The sequence below is a fragment of the Salvia miltiorrhiza genome, chromosome 7 (assembly GCF_028751815.1).
Source record: "Salvia miltiorrhiza cultivar Shanhuang (shh) chromosome 7, IMPLAD_Smil_shh, whole genome shotgun sequence".
Lineage (NCBI taxonomy): Eukaryota > Viridiplantae > Streptophyta > Magnoliopsida > Lamiales > Lamiaceae > Salvia > Salvia miltiorrhiza.
Genome location: NC_080393.1, coordinates 47,287,992 through 47,304,933, shown reverse-complemented (window position 1 = coordinate 47,304,933; position 16,942 = coordinate 47,287,992). Strand labels below are relative to the sequence as shown.

Here is a 16,942-nt window from a genome sequence, read left to right as displayed (position 1 = left end):
CTTTAGCATCTCTGCCAGCATATATTCATACCGGATATGATGCTTTGTCCGAGCAGCTCGGGCAGCTCTTGTTGGGGAAAGATAAGGCCCGACTGGCCAACTTTGTGACGTCATCCAAGATGGCCCGCATGGCATGTGGTCATTCTCTGATGGTATGTTGAGTTTTTAGAATCCAAGTATATTCCTTGATTTCTACTTATTCTATTTACTTACATTTTCTCATGTTTAGGCCTATCAGCATTCTCTATTCATGATGAACTCCTTGGAGAAGGGTAAGAAGAGAGTTGTCGAGCAGGATTTTGGGAGAAGTCCTCTCTTACCTTGGAGATGGATGAGGCTCGGAAGGAGTGGTCTTCACTGGAGGGTCTTCTTCGTAGCCAGCTAGTTGCTAAGGATAAAGAGTTGCAATCGGCGATGGCCTCGGTAGCGGAGATGAAGAATAGGATGGCTGAGATGGAGGCATCGAAGAAGGATGATATTGAAGATGCATGCTCTAAGAATCTTATTTGCTCCTGTGGGAAGATGGCCGAGCAGTTCCTCGCCGGGAAGATAGATCAATGGAATACCAGTGGCTGGGTGAAGGAGCACCATGAGTACCTATCTATTTGTGATGATGGCACTGCATACGGTGGTGATGGTGATGTTGGCGACGAGTGATTGCATCCTCTTTCGCCATGTTATTCAGCTATATATGGGCATGTTGTGCCCTTAGACTATTTATGTTATGAACTTGCTATGATTTATGTTGTTCTGTTGTATTCGTGGTTGACTTGGAGACCTTCCTAAAACTTATGTATTATCATTTGATGTTTTTCGGCATGGCCGGCTCGGTTTGGGGTTATTGCCCTCAAGTATTATATAGTCTGTGATATAGAGATAAGGACATGTGGCATTAATATATTTTAAAATCTAAAATGTTAATAAATGTAACACCCCAAATATTTAGATTTATTATATAAGTTTAATTATTAGTATTTTTTCGTGTATAGCTTATTATTTTTAAGTAATTACATGATACATATAGATATGCACCATTAATTTTATCTAGACTATTATTATTATTATTATTATTATTATTATTATTATTATTATTATTAGTATTATTTTTGTTTCCTATTAGAACTAGAACTCTTTAAAGACTAGTATAAATATGAAATCAATTTACAAACCCTAGACATAGAAACTCGAAGCCAACAGTAAATTTTAGTCGGGTTTTGGAGAGCTGTGGGGCGCAGGAAACGTGAGGAGCTTGAGTCAGTTTTTCGCAGGAAATCAAGTTCTGGCAGTTTCGGGAGAACGGCCATAACTTCCTCCACAGAACTCCGATTCAGGTGAAACAGGCGGCCACGGAAAGCTCTCTCGAAGACAAAGAAGTCGTATTTCTGGGAGAAATACGATTTGAGGACGTTTGAGGCTTCAAACGAAGGCTTGAAGCTGACTGGTCTGTTCAGCTGCGAGTTTGACGAAAACTTTAGAAATTTCAAGAGTTCATATAGGGATGCGTTGGTAGAAATCATCAAAGGGAGTTATCAATTTCAAGAATTAGGTGCGGGATTTTACGCTTATTCATATGGTTATATATGTTTTTATTATCGCGTTTGATTACTTGTTTACGTGCATCTTATGTCTAGGTTGTTATGTGTGATCATGAGACCTAAGCCATTGATTTATGTTATGTGTGATCATGGGACCTAAGCCATTGATCGATCATGGGACCTAAGCCATTGATTTATTGTTATGTGTGATCATGGGACCTAAGCCATTGATCGATCATGGGACCTAAGCCATTGATTTATGTTATGTGCGATCATGGGACCTAAGCCATTGATCTATGTTATGTGCGATCATGGGACCTAAGCCATTGATCTATGTTATGTGCGATCATGGGACCTAAGCCATTGATCTATGTATGTGTTTGGTCATGGGACTTAAGCCATCGACTCAAACTATGATTATGTTTGTCAAGGGGCTCCGGTCTCTTGGCGTATGTTTGCAAGTATGATAATGTGATTTGATTATATATGTGACGTATGTGGATATTTGTTATGTTCCTCACTGAGTATATTTTCAATATGCTCACCCCTTATCGTTTCAGTTTTGCAGTTTCAGAGTCGAAGTGGCCATGGAAGTGGAGAATGACTAGGGATAAGGATTTCTTTTACATTGGACATTTTAGTTGAACCTATTAAGTTTTATTTTATTTTCATGTTACTACTTTAGTTTTGGCAAGTTGACTTTGAAATTAGTTTAAATTTTCTTTATAAATCAATAAATTTTATTTTCATTATATTAGTTCTTCAAAGTTTTTAATTTGAAAAGTTTATGAAAATTGGGGTGTTACATAGTGGTATCAGAGCGGGTCTACGTTCCTGTAGACTCGTGCTTTAAAAAAAAAGTTTTGCTTTCAAAAAGGTTTAAGTAAGCTTAAAATGTTAGACTAGCCTAGTCATTCGAAACTCATGCGCTGCATCGACTCCAAGGTATGTGTTCTAATTGTTCAATTATAGTTATGACTCCAAGGTATGTGTTCTAATTGTTCAATTATAGTTATGGCAGTTATGATGTTTTACAAGATATTTTTTTTAATAATGTTTTTATGTTCTAGTACTATTATGTTTAGCTCTGTTAGAAATAGTTGTAATTGTGAAATTGTTTAGATGACACGAATGAAGAATGATTAGAAATTTCGAGGACGAAATTATTTTTAAGTGGGATAGGTTGTAACACCCCAAATATTTAGATTTATTATATAAGTTTAATTATTAGTATTTTTTCGTGTATAGCTTATTATTTTTAAGTAATTACATGATACATATAGATATGCACCATTAATTTTATCTAGACTATTATTATTATTATTATTATTATTATTATTATTATTATTATTATTAGTATTATTTTTGTTTCCTATTAGAACTAGAACTCTTTAAAGACTAGTATAAATATGAAATCAATTTACAAACCCTAGACATAGAAACTCGAAGCCAACAGTAAATTTTAGTCGGGTTTTGGAGAGCTGTGGGGCGCAGGAAACGTGAGGAGCTTGAGTCAGTTTTTCGCAGGAAATCAAGTTCTGGCAGTTTCGGGAGAACGGCCATAACTTCCTCCACAGAACTCCGATTCAGGTGAAACAGGCGGCCACGGAAAGCTCTCTCGAAGACAAAGAAGTCGTATTTCTGGGAGAAATACGATTTGAGGACGTTTGAGGCTTCAAACGAAGGCTTGAAGCTGACTGGTCTGTTCAGCTGCGAGTTTGACGAAAACTTTAGAAATTTCAAGAGTTCATATAGGGATGCGTTGGTAGAAATCATCAAAGGGAGTTATCAATTTCAAGAATTAGGTGCGGGATTTTACGCTTATTCATATGGTTATATATGTTTTTATTATCGCGTTTGATTACTTGTTTACGTGCATCTTATGTCTAGGTTGTTATGTGTGATCATGAGACCTAAGCCATTGATTTATGTTATGTGTGATCATGGGACCTAAGCCATTGATCGATCATGGGACCTAAGCCATTGATTTATTGTTATGTGTGATCATGGGACCTAAGCCATTGATCGATCATGGGACCTAAGCCATTGATTTATGTTATGTGCGATCATGGGACCTAAGCCATTGATCTATGTTATGTGCGATCATGGGACCTAAGCCATTGATCTATGTTATGTGCGATCATGGGACCTAAGCCATTGATCTATGTATGTGTTTGGTCATGGGACTTAAGCCATCGACTCAAACTATGATTATGTTTGTCAAGGGGCTCCGGTCTCTTGGCGTATGTTTGCAAGTATGATAATGTGATTTGATTATATATGTGACGTATGTGGATATTTGTTATGTTCCTCACTGAGTATATTTTCAATATGCTCACCCCTTATCGTTTCAGTTTTGCAGTTTCAGAGTCGAAGTGGCCATGGAAGTGGAGAATGACTAGGGATAAGGATTTCTTTTACATTGGACATTTTAGTTGAACCTATTAAGTTTTATTTTATTTTCATGTTACTACTTTAGTTTTGGCAAGTTGACTTTGAAATTAGTTTAAATTTTCTTTATAAATCAATAAATTTTATTTTCATTATATTAGTTCTTCAAAGTTTTTAATTTGAAAAGTTTATGAAAATTGGGGTGTTACAATAAAAATATGACATGTGACATTATTTATAAATTTAATTTATTATATAAATTCTATTCAAAAAATTAATTAATATAACAAAATAAATAAATAATTGAAAAGGGTAAAATAGTTAAAAGTAATTGAAAAAGTATAGAAGACAAAAAAGAATGCACTGGTTGTGATCGGTTGATATGGAACCGTGGGCGGTTTGCATAGATAAGTTTCAAAACATGGCGGCCGACCAAACAAGGGTCACTACTATAAATGGTATAAGGGTGGATAACTTTTTCCACTCAAGATAGAAAAAAAACAAATGAATGGAAAGTTTCTTTTTCTTCTTTTTTTACTCTAATTCATGACAAAATTATTATGAGGTATTAACGTAATAATATTTTCTCATGTTTTTCCCCCATAAAGAACATGTAATAAAAAGTATAAGAACCACCAAAATGTGATAAAAAAATTTCCACATTTTCTTATGATACAATTGCAACCAAAGACGAGGCATCCTAACGTGAATAGAAGAGAGTAGATATTGATCCATAAAATTATTTAAATCTGCCATGGCTTTTAGGAGAGACGGTTTCAAGAATACACAGCGAAATTCACCAGAGGAAAAATGTTTATAACAAAATATCGCACAGCTAAATCTCCCTAACCTTTATTCCACCACTGAAAATCTTCTAGTTGATTCATGATACCTTTACACATTAGGGGGTGGCCACATTTTGTCAAATAATTCTTCAACCCGCTTCGATTGGCTAGCATAGCCATCCATTCCAGTGGTTAAAAGCCCCATAGCTGCAGGCCCCAAAGCAGAGGCAAAGCTATTCTCGTCCCAGTTGACAAGCTGAAAATTGATTTGAGCATGATTAGGTGAATCTTCAGTTACAACAAAATAAGATAAAGGACTGGTTCAACGGATAGAAAAAATATGTACAAGGCCAGAATATATAAAATAACTAACGCCAAAACTTGGGTGTGGACATCCGCACTCATGCTGATGGAGCTCCGCGCCCAAACCTGACCCGACCCGATCCATCCTGTGCCCAAATATGGCTTATGCTTCTCAGATCTGTTCTTTAGAGTTCTATTCTTAAGTTCTGACCCAGGGAGGCATAAAGCATGTGCTTCGTCCTAGGGAGGTTTCAAGCCAGATCTGCTTCCTAGGGTAACTTCAAACTAGATCTGCCTCTCAATATAGTGGCGTGCCATGCGGGTCAGCTTGGGTCTGGACGCGGAGCTCTATCTGCAGACATGCGGACCTATGCACCAGAGACCATCTCATAACTAATTATAAATTTATAATAGAATTATTTTTCACAAGCTGGAAAGCTCTGAAATCTGTGTTAATTGTGCATTTGATACTCGGGAGCAAGTCAAAGTACGATGTGGAGCAATGGAAGAATAAATGCAAGGTTCCACTTTGTATTTTAACTTCTATCTTCAAGGATAAGGACAGAGAAAGGAACTCTGAGATGTCTTCCCCAATAAACAACTAAAGACTTCTCAAGCTCATTATGCCAAAAGCTAGTCACTGATTGATCCCATGCACTTTTAGGCCAATGATATAATTCCATCATTCCACTAAATATAGGCAACTACAACCATTAATTTTCAAGGTCAACATAATCCAACTTTTGTTTGATGGCTTAGTGACCAGAGACCTAGGGGACAGGCTAAGGCTACAAAAATACAAAATATTATTTTATATTCCAAAGTTTGGGTCTTTTCACAAAAACAGCTCAACGATGGATAATCACAATGAGGTAAACTGTTTTGCAGTTTTATTTATCTTCAAATTTATCCCCCATTTTTTTTCCAATGTCTGAGAGATAGGTGGCAGTAGACAAAGCTGATTCAGCATGCCAAAATCCTGTGTGGAAAATAACAAAAACAAAGTTATTCTAGAAAAGCCAAAATAACGTCATTTAGGCTTATGTGTCTCTTTCCCCAAATCTCAAATTTTCTACTAAGGAGTCGGCGTAATCTACACTGGAGATCGAATCCTAGTTCTTTTGAATTATTTTGGGTAAATAATGTCCCAATGTTTGATCGCTTCTTTAAAAATGTACCAATGTTTAACTAATTAGATTTTTATACCTAACGTTTCACAAAAGTCACCAAAATGTCCATCATCTCATTTTGGTGCGAGAATTATGATGTGTCTTTCTGAAAGAAATACGTGCATTGAGGTCTTGCCACCTCAAAAAGAATGAAAGACTGTGCGGAGGGAGGTGGAGGAAGAATTTGGAGTCTAGTCAAGAATGTCCTCTGATACATTCTAATTAGGAAGGGAGAGATAAAGCTTTTCAATATCTGGGAAACAAGGATATACCCTGAGAATTGCAACAAACTCACGAAAAAAGATGAAACAGGGATGGCCGCCAAAAAAATTGGGAGTCATGTAGGGTAAAATGCATTCAGAATTCAGTACTGGTTCTTACAGTACTAACTCTATATAATAAGAGCATTAAAGCAAGCAAACCTCTTCACTGCTGAAATTATAGGAGGCTGCAGTTTGTGGGGATAGCCTCCTCATAAGAGAATATTTCTCATCGGGAGGTGTCACTGATTCCTTAAGAACCTGTAATATCTTCAATGGGCAGATAATGTAATCAACCCTGCAAAAGAGAAACCATCATACACAATTAACTGATGACTAGAGCAACAAGCCTGTGACAGGGGTATTACCCTAATAGATTAAACACGTCCTGCTTGTTACGAATTGCTGCTGCCATCAATTTCGACTTGTGCCCATATTTGTGAATGTAATTATAGGTCTTTGTAACCTGAAATAGTTATAGCATAAAACTTCGACTTTTCTTTCTAACATCAAATAATGCAACAATGAACTATCAACTACGCATAAAGTAGAAGTTATTGACAGCAATTAATGAGACCACAGGACTAACAATAGCTTAATTCAATAGCATTATTCTGTACTTGAACTGAGCATAAGACTGATTGACACACAATTGCCACAGCATGATTTTTAATTTCACCGAACGACTAGAGGCAGCATGCCCTGTCCATGTATGAAAACATTCATAGGCTTCTAGTTTGTGTTTCAATAAATGATGTAACAACAGTAGAACTTGTGACCAGAGGTGCAATAAATAAGTTAATCAGGCAAAACTTGCAGCAAATTTAGAAAATTTAGGATAGTCTAGTTGGTACAGATTTTGCAACATGACGAACTAACCAAAGCCAACCCAGGATCTTCTCCTCTTCTGAGAGCAGCTTCTACTTCAGAATCACCAGTATGGTTGCGAGCCCAGTCCTAATAGAGAACATAGCCTCATATTCAACCAAAATAATTACATTAAAATGGAGCACAAATTAATTCGAGAATGAATTACCCTAAGGCGACCAACAAAAATTTGAATGACAGAAGCTCCAGCTTGAGCTGCAGCAGCAGCTTGACAAAAGCTGTCGATACACATTAAACACAGTGTTAAGATATTTTGTCATAAGGAAGTATGCTGCTGTAAAGTAGAGAATGCGGGTACATAAAGTATGACAAGTACAATAACATGACCTATACTACAAAAGATCTTAAGCTTTACAGGTCCACATTTCCCTAACAATTCATGGAGGGCAAAACTTATTAACAGACACAAATGCTTCCTATATTCAACTAAGGCTTCCAAACCAGAATAATATGATAAAGTCAAGGGTATTTTAAAATGAAAGAGAATTCAAACAAGTAATTATTTTGAAAGGAACAAAACTAAAAGACAGAAAGAAAAAAGAAAAACAATAACTAGGAGGCAAACCTGCCTCAAGTGCCGATCAGGAAGATGCCTTCCTGCCCATAAAATCTGCAGAATCAACTAAGATAACTTTTCTACTACCTAGCGACTATAATCCTAGGGCTAAAATAATTAAAGGAAGACTTAAATAATGTCATGACCTTTCAATTTGTTGCAAAATTAACACCCCCGAATTATTCTGGCCACTGGAGAGTTGACGTGGCATGCCTCACTGGAGCCGGCTTCACCAAAATGCAAATGCACGGCCTTGGTATTTTTGATTAGGTTAGTATTACGCTGAAGTCTGAACAAGTGTTCCACATTGACTGGAAAAAATTGTGGTTGTTAATTTGGCAATAAATTTAAAGGTGCTGGCATTACTGCAACATTTCAAAGGTCGTGTTAAAATTGCAAATTGGGTTAAAGTATGTGCATTAATTGGCAATCAATACAAAGAAATAAGATAACTATGAAAACAAGATATAGAGATCCCCGCTATCATCTCTAATATTTCAATTGCCTTTTAGAACAGCCTTATCCTGTGAGCTGTAAGAATATTCTTGCAACCAATTTCCACCTCTAGAAGGGCTAACAGCCTCCAAAGCAAGTTCATCAACTGGTCCCAAAACAATCTCTTCTACCAATGCAGCTTGTACTTGACTTTGCTTCTCATACTCATAACAACTTTTGGAACATTGACCAATAGTTCTTCATGATGCAGCCAATTCTGCAAGGAATTTTCATTACTCGGTCCACTAATTCCATTTCCATTCCAATCCTGGAGAACCCAAAACGGAGTGCAACAGGTCCCGTCAATCTCTCCCCCCCACCCCACACCGCCATCATCTCTAACTTAATATATTGGTTTAATTTGATTATGGACTTTAGCGATTAATAAACAATCTACAGAAGCTATAATCGGTACTCAACCTTATACTTTGTTAGTAAAACTGTAAAAGTAGAAGAAAAGAAATTCTGAAGAACAATAAAAAAAAAGGCAACTTTTGCATCAAATATGATCTAAGGAAATGAAAGTTTCCATATTATAAGCAAGTTCCTAACATAACTAAAATCCAAAATAGAACGACACAATGTTATAAAAACATCTTCTGAGTTTACCATCCTCAGACTTCGCCTCTGTAGCAAGGCTTTAGCATGGTGAGAGGATGGACTTTAATCAAATATGTTATTTTTCATTACTGTTAAGTGCATCTAGGGCAGTTCATATGTTGGGCTGTCCTTGAGGCCCATTCATATTAGGTACTCCCCCCGTCCCATTTTGATAGTCCCCTATTGCTTTTTGAGATGTCCCAAGATATAGTCCACTTTCTACATTTAAATTGCATTAAAAAGATTTCTACTAAAATAACCTTATTTAATGTTCGTGAATGTAATATGTGGAACACTAAACAAGGGAAAAATAGAGCAATTACCTAAAAATTACATTTTCCAAAAAACATTAATTGTATTTTCTTAATATGTATGAAAAACCAATGTGGACTATCAAAGTGGGACGGAGGGAGTACTATTTAAAGAAAACAGAAATAAGTTAACAAGTGTGGCAGTCCTTGAAGTCCATAGGTATGAGGTAACGTTGCTTATCTGTCTTGGTTTTCTTCAAAATAGCCCAAGTGATAGAGTACTTGGCTTTCAAGGCCAAAATTGCTTTAACATGAGTTTTCGGTCAGGGACAACCAACATTTGAGGTGGCGTATGGTTGTTCACTCTGACTATACTTCATTTTCTTCCTAGAGAAAATTGAGTTAAAGCTGTTACTAGTGAGCTCTTATAGAGGGACAAAATCTTGACAGAGTTGTTTCATTGCGAAAGAGCTCAGCAGCGCATGGCATAGGCTGCAAACAAACACTGCCTGAATGTCCAATTTCAATATGAGATAAGGTTTTTTGAAGTAGAACCCCCACAAACATGGCACATTGTTTCAGCAGATGAATACCAAGCTTGCTCCTGGGTACTTTTGTCCTATTAAGGTTATTGGCAGAATGGGTGCTATAGCCTATCTGTTTCAGTTACCGGTGTTGCCTCATGTTCATCCAATTTTACCACGTCTCACAGTTGAAGGTACTGGATGAGTACAATGAGGTTACTTAATGTTTGCCATCGCATTTCCTGGTAAACGAGTCATTCTTTGATATGTAAACAAAAGCTTCGTGAGAGGACGATTGCAGTACAAGTATTGATTAAATGGTGGGGTTGAGAAGTTGATAAGGCAACTTTGTTGGATGTTCTAGGGCCTATTTCCACATTTCCACCTCAAGAGCAAAGTTGTTCAGCATAAGGATGGGCTTGATAATGATCCGCAAGTCCGAGTTTACCATCGACATTGTAGTGCCCAATAGAATCAGTCTGTGTAGCACATAGTTTAGCACGGCAAGAGGACAGTCTATTTAATTATGTTACTTTTAATTATCTCAAGTGCCTCTTGGGTCTGTCATGTGTTAGGCTGCATCCAAGGCCTGTAGCTATTAGGTAGGAAGAAGTTATTAGTTAGGGTACTGCTTGCATTAATCTTTATAATCATAACAGTTTCTAGGGAGAAGGTGCACAAAGGTGTTTTCCGGGTTTCTTTTCTTATTTGATAATGATAGCGTTAGATCAGCTGCAGTCTGCAGATTTAGGATTATCTTTATTATATTAGTTTTTGTTAGTTTCATAGTTATCTTTTATTTTTCGCAGTAGTTCAATTATTTAGGGTTAAGTTATTTAGGTCAGACTCATGGGCTCCAAGTTATTTAATTGGGCCTCAAGTCATTAGGTCTATATATAGTTCTTTACGACTTAGGGTTAATTATCTTGGGATCATTGTTTAGGGACAGCAATAGCTGTAGGGCAGAGATATTTTTCTCTGAGGGCCTCGCAGGAGGAGTTTTATATATCGTATTTTTATTTTCTTTCTTATTTCATACGCCTTTACTCTATCAAATTGGTCCGACCTGCCGGATCAGAGACGATGGTGGCAACTACCAGGAGTACCGAACAGCGACTGGACGGATTAGAGAAGGCGGTTGAAGAACTGATTACAGCGGTGGACGGGTTTCGTACGTATCAAGTTTCAACGGACTCGAAACTTGACGCGCTGCTGAAGAAGTTCAATATTTCCCCTACTGGCACCGGCGATGAATCAGAGGGAAGCCGTGACCCCGAATCGGAGACCGAAACGCCCACTCCTCTTCAGGTTTTTCAAAAGATGGATCTTCCCAATTTTGACGGGACAGATGCACTTGCATGGCTCGCACGTGCTGACCAATATTTTCTCGTGCATGAGACACCAAGGGACAAGAGATTGAAGACAGCCCTAATCGCTATGTCAGGCCCGGCCATGGCGTGGGTGCAACTGTTGCTGCGACGCTGTCCGACGCTAACCTGGACTCGATTCAGCCGTGAACTTCTGAATCGGTTTGGACATAATGCTGCAATTAATGGGTACGAGGCGCTGGGGGCGACAAAACAGGAAGGGTCTTTGGAGGATTACATCGCTGCATTCGAAGGGCGTGCGGCGCAACTTCCTGATTTCACGGATGAGCAGTACCTTGGTTTCTTCTTGAGTGGGCTCAAACCACACATTCGCAAACAAATCCAAGACCCTACGGTCACGGATTACTCGGCAGCAGTTTTGATGGCTCGAAAGGTTGAGCAGGAACCACCGCCAGTTACCACAGCAAATTACTCTACCAGGCCAGTGTTCATTCGACATTCTTCCCCGGTCAGACCTCAAAGCGCCCCACCAGCGACGAACACATCGTCGGTTGTCTCCCACACGTCGTCCGCTTCCCCGGCTGCCTCCCTCACTTCGTCTGCCCCTCCCCGCAATTTTCGCAACATCTCCAATGAGGAGTACATGAAACACCGTGCAGCTGGCACTTGTTTTCGCTGCGGCCTGAAATATGGGCCATTGCATCGCTGCCCACCTAAAACACTACAGGTTTTAATCGGTGACATGGAAGATGACCCGGGCAGGGACCTAGAGAATTATGAGGATACCGGGCTGAAGGAGGAAGTCCCATGGGACCATGTGAATCAGCAACCGCCTTGAGGACAAGGCTGTTTCGACAGGCGGGCAATTGATAGCGTTAGATCAGCTGCAGTCTGCAGATTTAGGATTATCTTTATTATATTAGTTTTTGTTAGTTTCATAGTTATCTTTTATTTTTCGCAGTAGTTCAATTATTTAGGGTTAAGTTATTTAGGTCAGACTCATGGGCTCCAAGTTATTTAATTGGGCCTCAAGTCATTAGGTCTATACAGAACCGATCACCTACCCACCGTGGGCAAACATAACGTGCCCATCATTGATGTGACAATTTTAATTAGGAAAGATAACTAATAAATCTTACTCTAATTAAAATTATCTTACTATAATTACAATTGCCACATCATGGTGGGCACATTATGCATGCCCCTGGTGGGTAGGTGATCGGTTCTGTAGGTCTATATATAGTTCTTTACGACTTAGGGTTAATTATCTTGGGATCATTGTTTAGGGACAGCAATAGCTGTAGGGCAGAGATATTTTTCTCTGAGGGCCTCGCAGGAGGAGTTTTATATATCGTATTTTTATTTTCTTTCTTATTTCATACGCCTTTACTCTATCAAATAATTAAACTAATCATCCATCACTAGTACTTTTATGGTGTTTATAGTTAATCTAGGTATTTGCTCTAGACTCCTTTACATGCAATAGTTTCAAAGTATGGAGCAATATGCTCAATACCTGTAGACAAAAGTCATATGTGTCTGAATGCCTTCCAACTCCAGTAACCTTGATGCTTCAATCCCCTAGGAAAGCATAAAGCCAAAGTGATAAAACAGGTAAATATCAGGAAATAGAATGACATTTTGGTTCAAATATTCAGGTGTTCCAAGAAGTGAAACCCATATATTAAAGCTGGAAACACTAACTTGCCAAGTTGAAGGAATTTTGAACAACAAACGCTCAGGAGATACGCCAATCTTGTTATATAATTTCAAAAGGTCATTCACCTGAAAAAGAGAGTTCAAACCATTAATAGATTAACCTTTTGGTGAGATCATGTATGAAAATCAAAGATAAAAGAAGGTTTGTGAGATATAATATCAAACTCTACTCAAAACATTTGACGAATAAAACATATAATATCAAACTCTACTCGAAACATTTGATGAATAGATAGGTTGTTAAAGCAAAGTGCATATATGGCCAACTCCATACAATAAAATAGGTTTCTAACAAATTTTATGCATTATAAAAATATAACAAGAATTGCTCCATTAATGAAGTGAGAGACTCTGCCCACTCTGCTAGTACATTCAGTGCACGTGAACATGCATGAACCAACATTTTTAATAGACAGAGAAAGCCGTTATGGGTAAGTGTATCATTACGTGCATCCCAGAAAGATATTGAGGTAATAGTTGGTGAAAATATTTATAAGCTAAACCATAACATGCAACAGTAAGTAAAGTGCTACTAAACTATTATATGGCTGCATCAAATTATACCTGAGCAAGTAGAGAAACAGAAGACACAGACCAAACTGAATAATCAATCAAATGTCACCTTCTGAACGATGGCTTGTGTATCATATGCAAGACGAGCATCAACTTCAGTAGAAACACGACCAGGCACAAGCTTCGCAAGATCACCTCCAACATTAACCAAAGCCTATTATAACACATAACAATGATTAAATGCATACTTAAAAAATGTATGCAGTAACATGTTCATAAACTCATACAAAATTCACGCTATTAATTGCATTTACAATTTACAGGACCTACCTTGTTGAAGAAACAAGATAATCGATCATCAGATTTTTCTAAGCCATAACACTCTGAATCAGCCAATGCAGTGTCAACAGCGCTCTATAAAAATGAACAAAATAGAAATCCATCTATGTTATAGTCAAATTAATCATATACCGGGAATCGGGATGCAATGAGAATACTAATGTGTCCTATGTTCAAAGTTACTATGTTTCTCAAGACCACATATGATAAAGCATAAGCGAAATCTAAAAGTATGAACTCATCCTTTACTGAAATATACCAGAACATGTTCGTTATCTTCTTCCTTAAATTCTCCTATATTATACGGAACTGAGTTCTTTTGATGTTTATATAGTGGTAAGAGCAGCACTATCTTTTATACAGTATGTAAAGAGCATAGCTAAGCTAATTACACCAAATTCGTAAGCCATATCCTTACCACAGGTGGTATTATTATCAGGGGAATCTAAGTAATTGGTTCTCCCAATCGACAGTCTTTCAAGGGGATCTGATACAGCAATGGTTAGTCGACGTGATTGCAGATAATGAGGATACAAGGAGATAGATAAAGTCCTTACTCTGAAAATTTTAAAATTAGTAAAGCAAGATTGTTAGCAAAGGGAGGCTTCGGCTAGTGGACTTATACCTAATTCTTAGTTCTAACATGTAAGCTGTAAGAGTTTATGTCTACCTAGATAGGATTTTAACTGAAAAAGATTACATTGAGGTTAAGCAATTAAAAGATGAGTTAATCATACTCTGTGTCCCCAACTTCTGCATTTCCCAAAACAAATCTAGATTCCAGCGAGGTGACTCATTATTCCACCGCCGGATTCTATAAGGCGGGACATAACTCAAACTTCTTTCAAAGTTGAGGGTTTTTGAGGTGAAAATGTAAGTTGTGGACACTTTTCGAAATACGTTAAAAGTTGGGGACAAAAACTAAGAAACAGAAATATCTCAAATCTAGATAATTACCCTGAATTTAGTATCGGGAAGGCTACAAATGCCCAGGATTAAAGAGGAACTAACAGTGGCAGCGGTAGGGGGAAACCTGTAGAAGTTAAGATGATCAATAAATTAGGAACAATGAAAAAATCACAACAAAAAGAAACCACAAATCACACGTTACAGGTAAACATAACTGTAAACCAAGATTTGTGTAGCTAATCATTTCCGGAAATTCGAAATCCCCACCTCTCGAAATCATCAAAAACGACCGTATCTGGAACAATCGCGCTGTAACTCGAGACGGCATCCAATTCGGTGCTCAAACCTATCACCACTACATACAATCAATAACTCCAAGCCCCAAATTCACTCACTAATAAAATGCAACAAAAACAGAAAAAGAAAATCGAACAAATAAACAGAAAATCGCACCGGTGTCAAGAGACGAAGAGAAGTTAGTAGCAGCTCGAATCGAAAGGCAAAACCGCTTAGGCTTGAAAACGACATCGGAATTCGTGGAGCGAGGTGGAATCTGCAGTCTCTTCACCTGCCAGGAACATTACACATACATATCAATCGCATCCAACTGAAGCTATACATAGACGTAAAAGACGCACAAAAATGTGTGAGATTTGCCTGAAGAGATGAAGTTGGAGAGAGAGTAGAGGATAGCGGAGAATGCAAAGTAGCTGACATAATTGATAATGGATGATAAGTGTATCAATGTCTGTATGTATGGAAGAATCAAAATTAGTGACTGCCGAACTCGTGTCAGAGAAAAGGAAGACTCCGGTAAACTGCGTTTCCAATGTAAGTTTTCGGTTTTCATTTGCTTGCAACGACCGAAAAAAGAAAATAACTAAAAATAAATAAATAAAGGATTATTGACGCCTAAATATACTAATTTTAAAAATAATTTGATTTTGTACATGAATTTTAAAAGGTGTAAAAAAATACTAGTGAGTAACCCGTCGAAATTCGACGGGAAATTGAATATTAAATTGTAAGTATCATATACTCTCTCCATTCGCGATATCGTTTCACTTCTATTTATAATTATAGGGTCCATGTAACACTTTATTAATTTAACCTTATATTTTCATCAAAAAATGTCTTTATTGTGGGGCCCAAACTCCACTCACTACAATATCCACTCTTATAGCACCTACAGTGGGTGGTTCGATGGGGGTGACTCGAGTCACCCAATCAGGTTTTCCACTGCAAACGGCGAAGTCTCAATGGTGCCCCGATTTATCGGGTACAACCTGATCCCTTTAAAGTCGAGCGCGTGTTTAACACGCGTAGAAAATAAAATAAAATAACGAAAAAACCGATTAGTACAGGGGACTCGGCGCAAATGAAGGAGATGAAGAAGTGATAATGAAGCGCAGATCAAGCGGCGCCATTATATGAATAGTTTAGGGTTTTAAATTATAATTGGGTTTTTAATATTTGGGCTTTTATTTTTAATTAGTTTTAATTTAAAATTATAAAGTAGTAAAGAAAAATTGAAAATAGTTGGGCTTGTATTTTTTATTGTAATTTTTTTCAATTTTAAATTTATATATAAATATTTAGTAATTAGTATTAATGCGATTTTCATTTTAAGTAATTGTGTTATTTAAATTTGTGCAATTAAATTTAAATAAAAAAATACAAAAATCAAAATTAAAAAGATCAAGTCAGCTATGAAGTCGTCCCACTGCGACCTCTTTGCTCAATATGGTCCCCCTTCTATAAGGTCAGCTATCAAGTCACCCTACTGTGGATGCTCTTATCTACTACTGTCCATCGTTTTTCTTAAAACCTACGTCGTCCACAATGTGAAAATGATATCGCGAATGGAGGGAGTATTATATCAAGCTTGTAAGGTTATAACTAACTTACGATAATCATCTCGTCGGAGTTAAAAAAATCATAATTGAGTTATCGAACATCATATCATTTGGAATTTGAAAGGTACACCGAGTTTCGGGCATCATCTCATCTAGAGTTTGATAGACCACCTCTAACTTCTGAGCATCATCTCGTCTGAAACTTGAAATACCATGATTGTGTTTTGAGCAATATCTCGTCTTGAGTTTGATCAAATGTGAAATTATTATTTCAATCATAACTCCAATTGTCAGCTCTCTAGAAAACATAACTTTAAACAATTTAGATATTTCATTTATATATGTAATTTTATTCGTCCAAGCCTCGAGTACTAAGTAATTTTACTACCCATTATCGACTCATATAGTAATACATGTTAATTCATTAAACCAATTTAAAAGTTATTACAATCTACACAATTGCAAATATAACTTAATTGTAACAATTATGATATAGTAAATAATATAAAAATTAAATTCAA

The 16,942-nt window shown here is 37.2% G+C and overlaps 2 protein-coding genes across 3 annotated transcripts; one reads left to right on the top strand and one right to left on the bottom strand.

Moving 5' to 3' along the window:
* Positions 1-4,632: 4,632 nt before the first annotated feature.
* LOC130992823 (uncharacterized) lies at positions 4,633-15,430 on the bottom strand. Of its 2 annotated transcripts, none has more exons than XM_057917574.1 (13): positions 15,223-15,430; positions 15,019-15,133; positions 14,833-14,911; positions 14,614-14,689; positions 13,648-13,731; positions 13,427-13,531; positions 12,790-12,870; positions 12,602-12,666; positions 7,480-7,549; positions 7,323-7,400; positions 6,812-6,909; positions 6,606-6,741; positions 4,633-4,967 (listed from the first exon to the last, which is right to left on the bottom strand). In XM_057917574.1, exons 1-13 carry the CDS (start codon positions 15,280-15,282, stop codon positions 4,821-4,823), a joined length of 1,194 nt encoding a protein of 397 aa, XP_057773557.1. In that variant the 5' UTR covers positions 15,283-15,430; the 3' UTR covers positions 4,633-4,820. The 2 variants fall into 2 exon arrangements, with proteins under 2 accessions (XP_057773557.1, XP_057773555.1); XM_057917572.1 differs by having other exon boundaries at positions 14,833-14,920; positions 15,223-15,399.
* LOC130992824 (uncharacterized) lies at positions 10,445-12,452 on the top strand. The gene is made up of 2 exons (XM_057917575.1): positions 10,445-12,125; positions 12,317-12,452. The coding sequence occupies exon 1, from the start codon at positions 10,841-10,843 to the stop codon at positions 11,921-11,923; it is 1,083 nt and encodes a 360-aa protein (XP_057773558.1). The 5' UTR covers positions 10,445-10,840; the 3' UTR covers positions 11,924-12,125; positions 12,317-12,452.
* Positions 15,431-16,942: the final 1,512 nt, after the last annotated feature.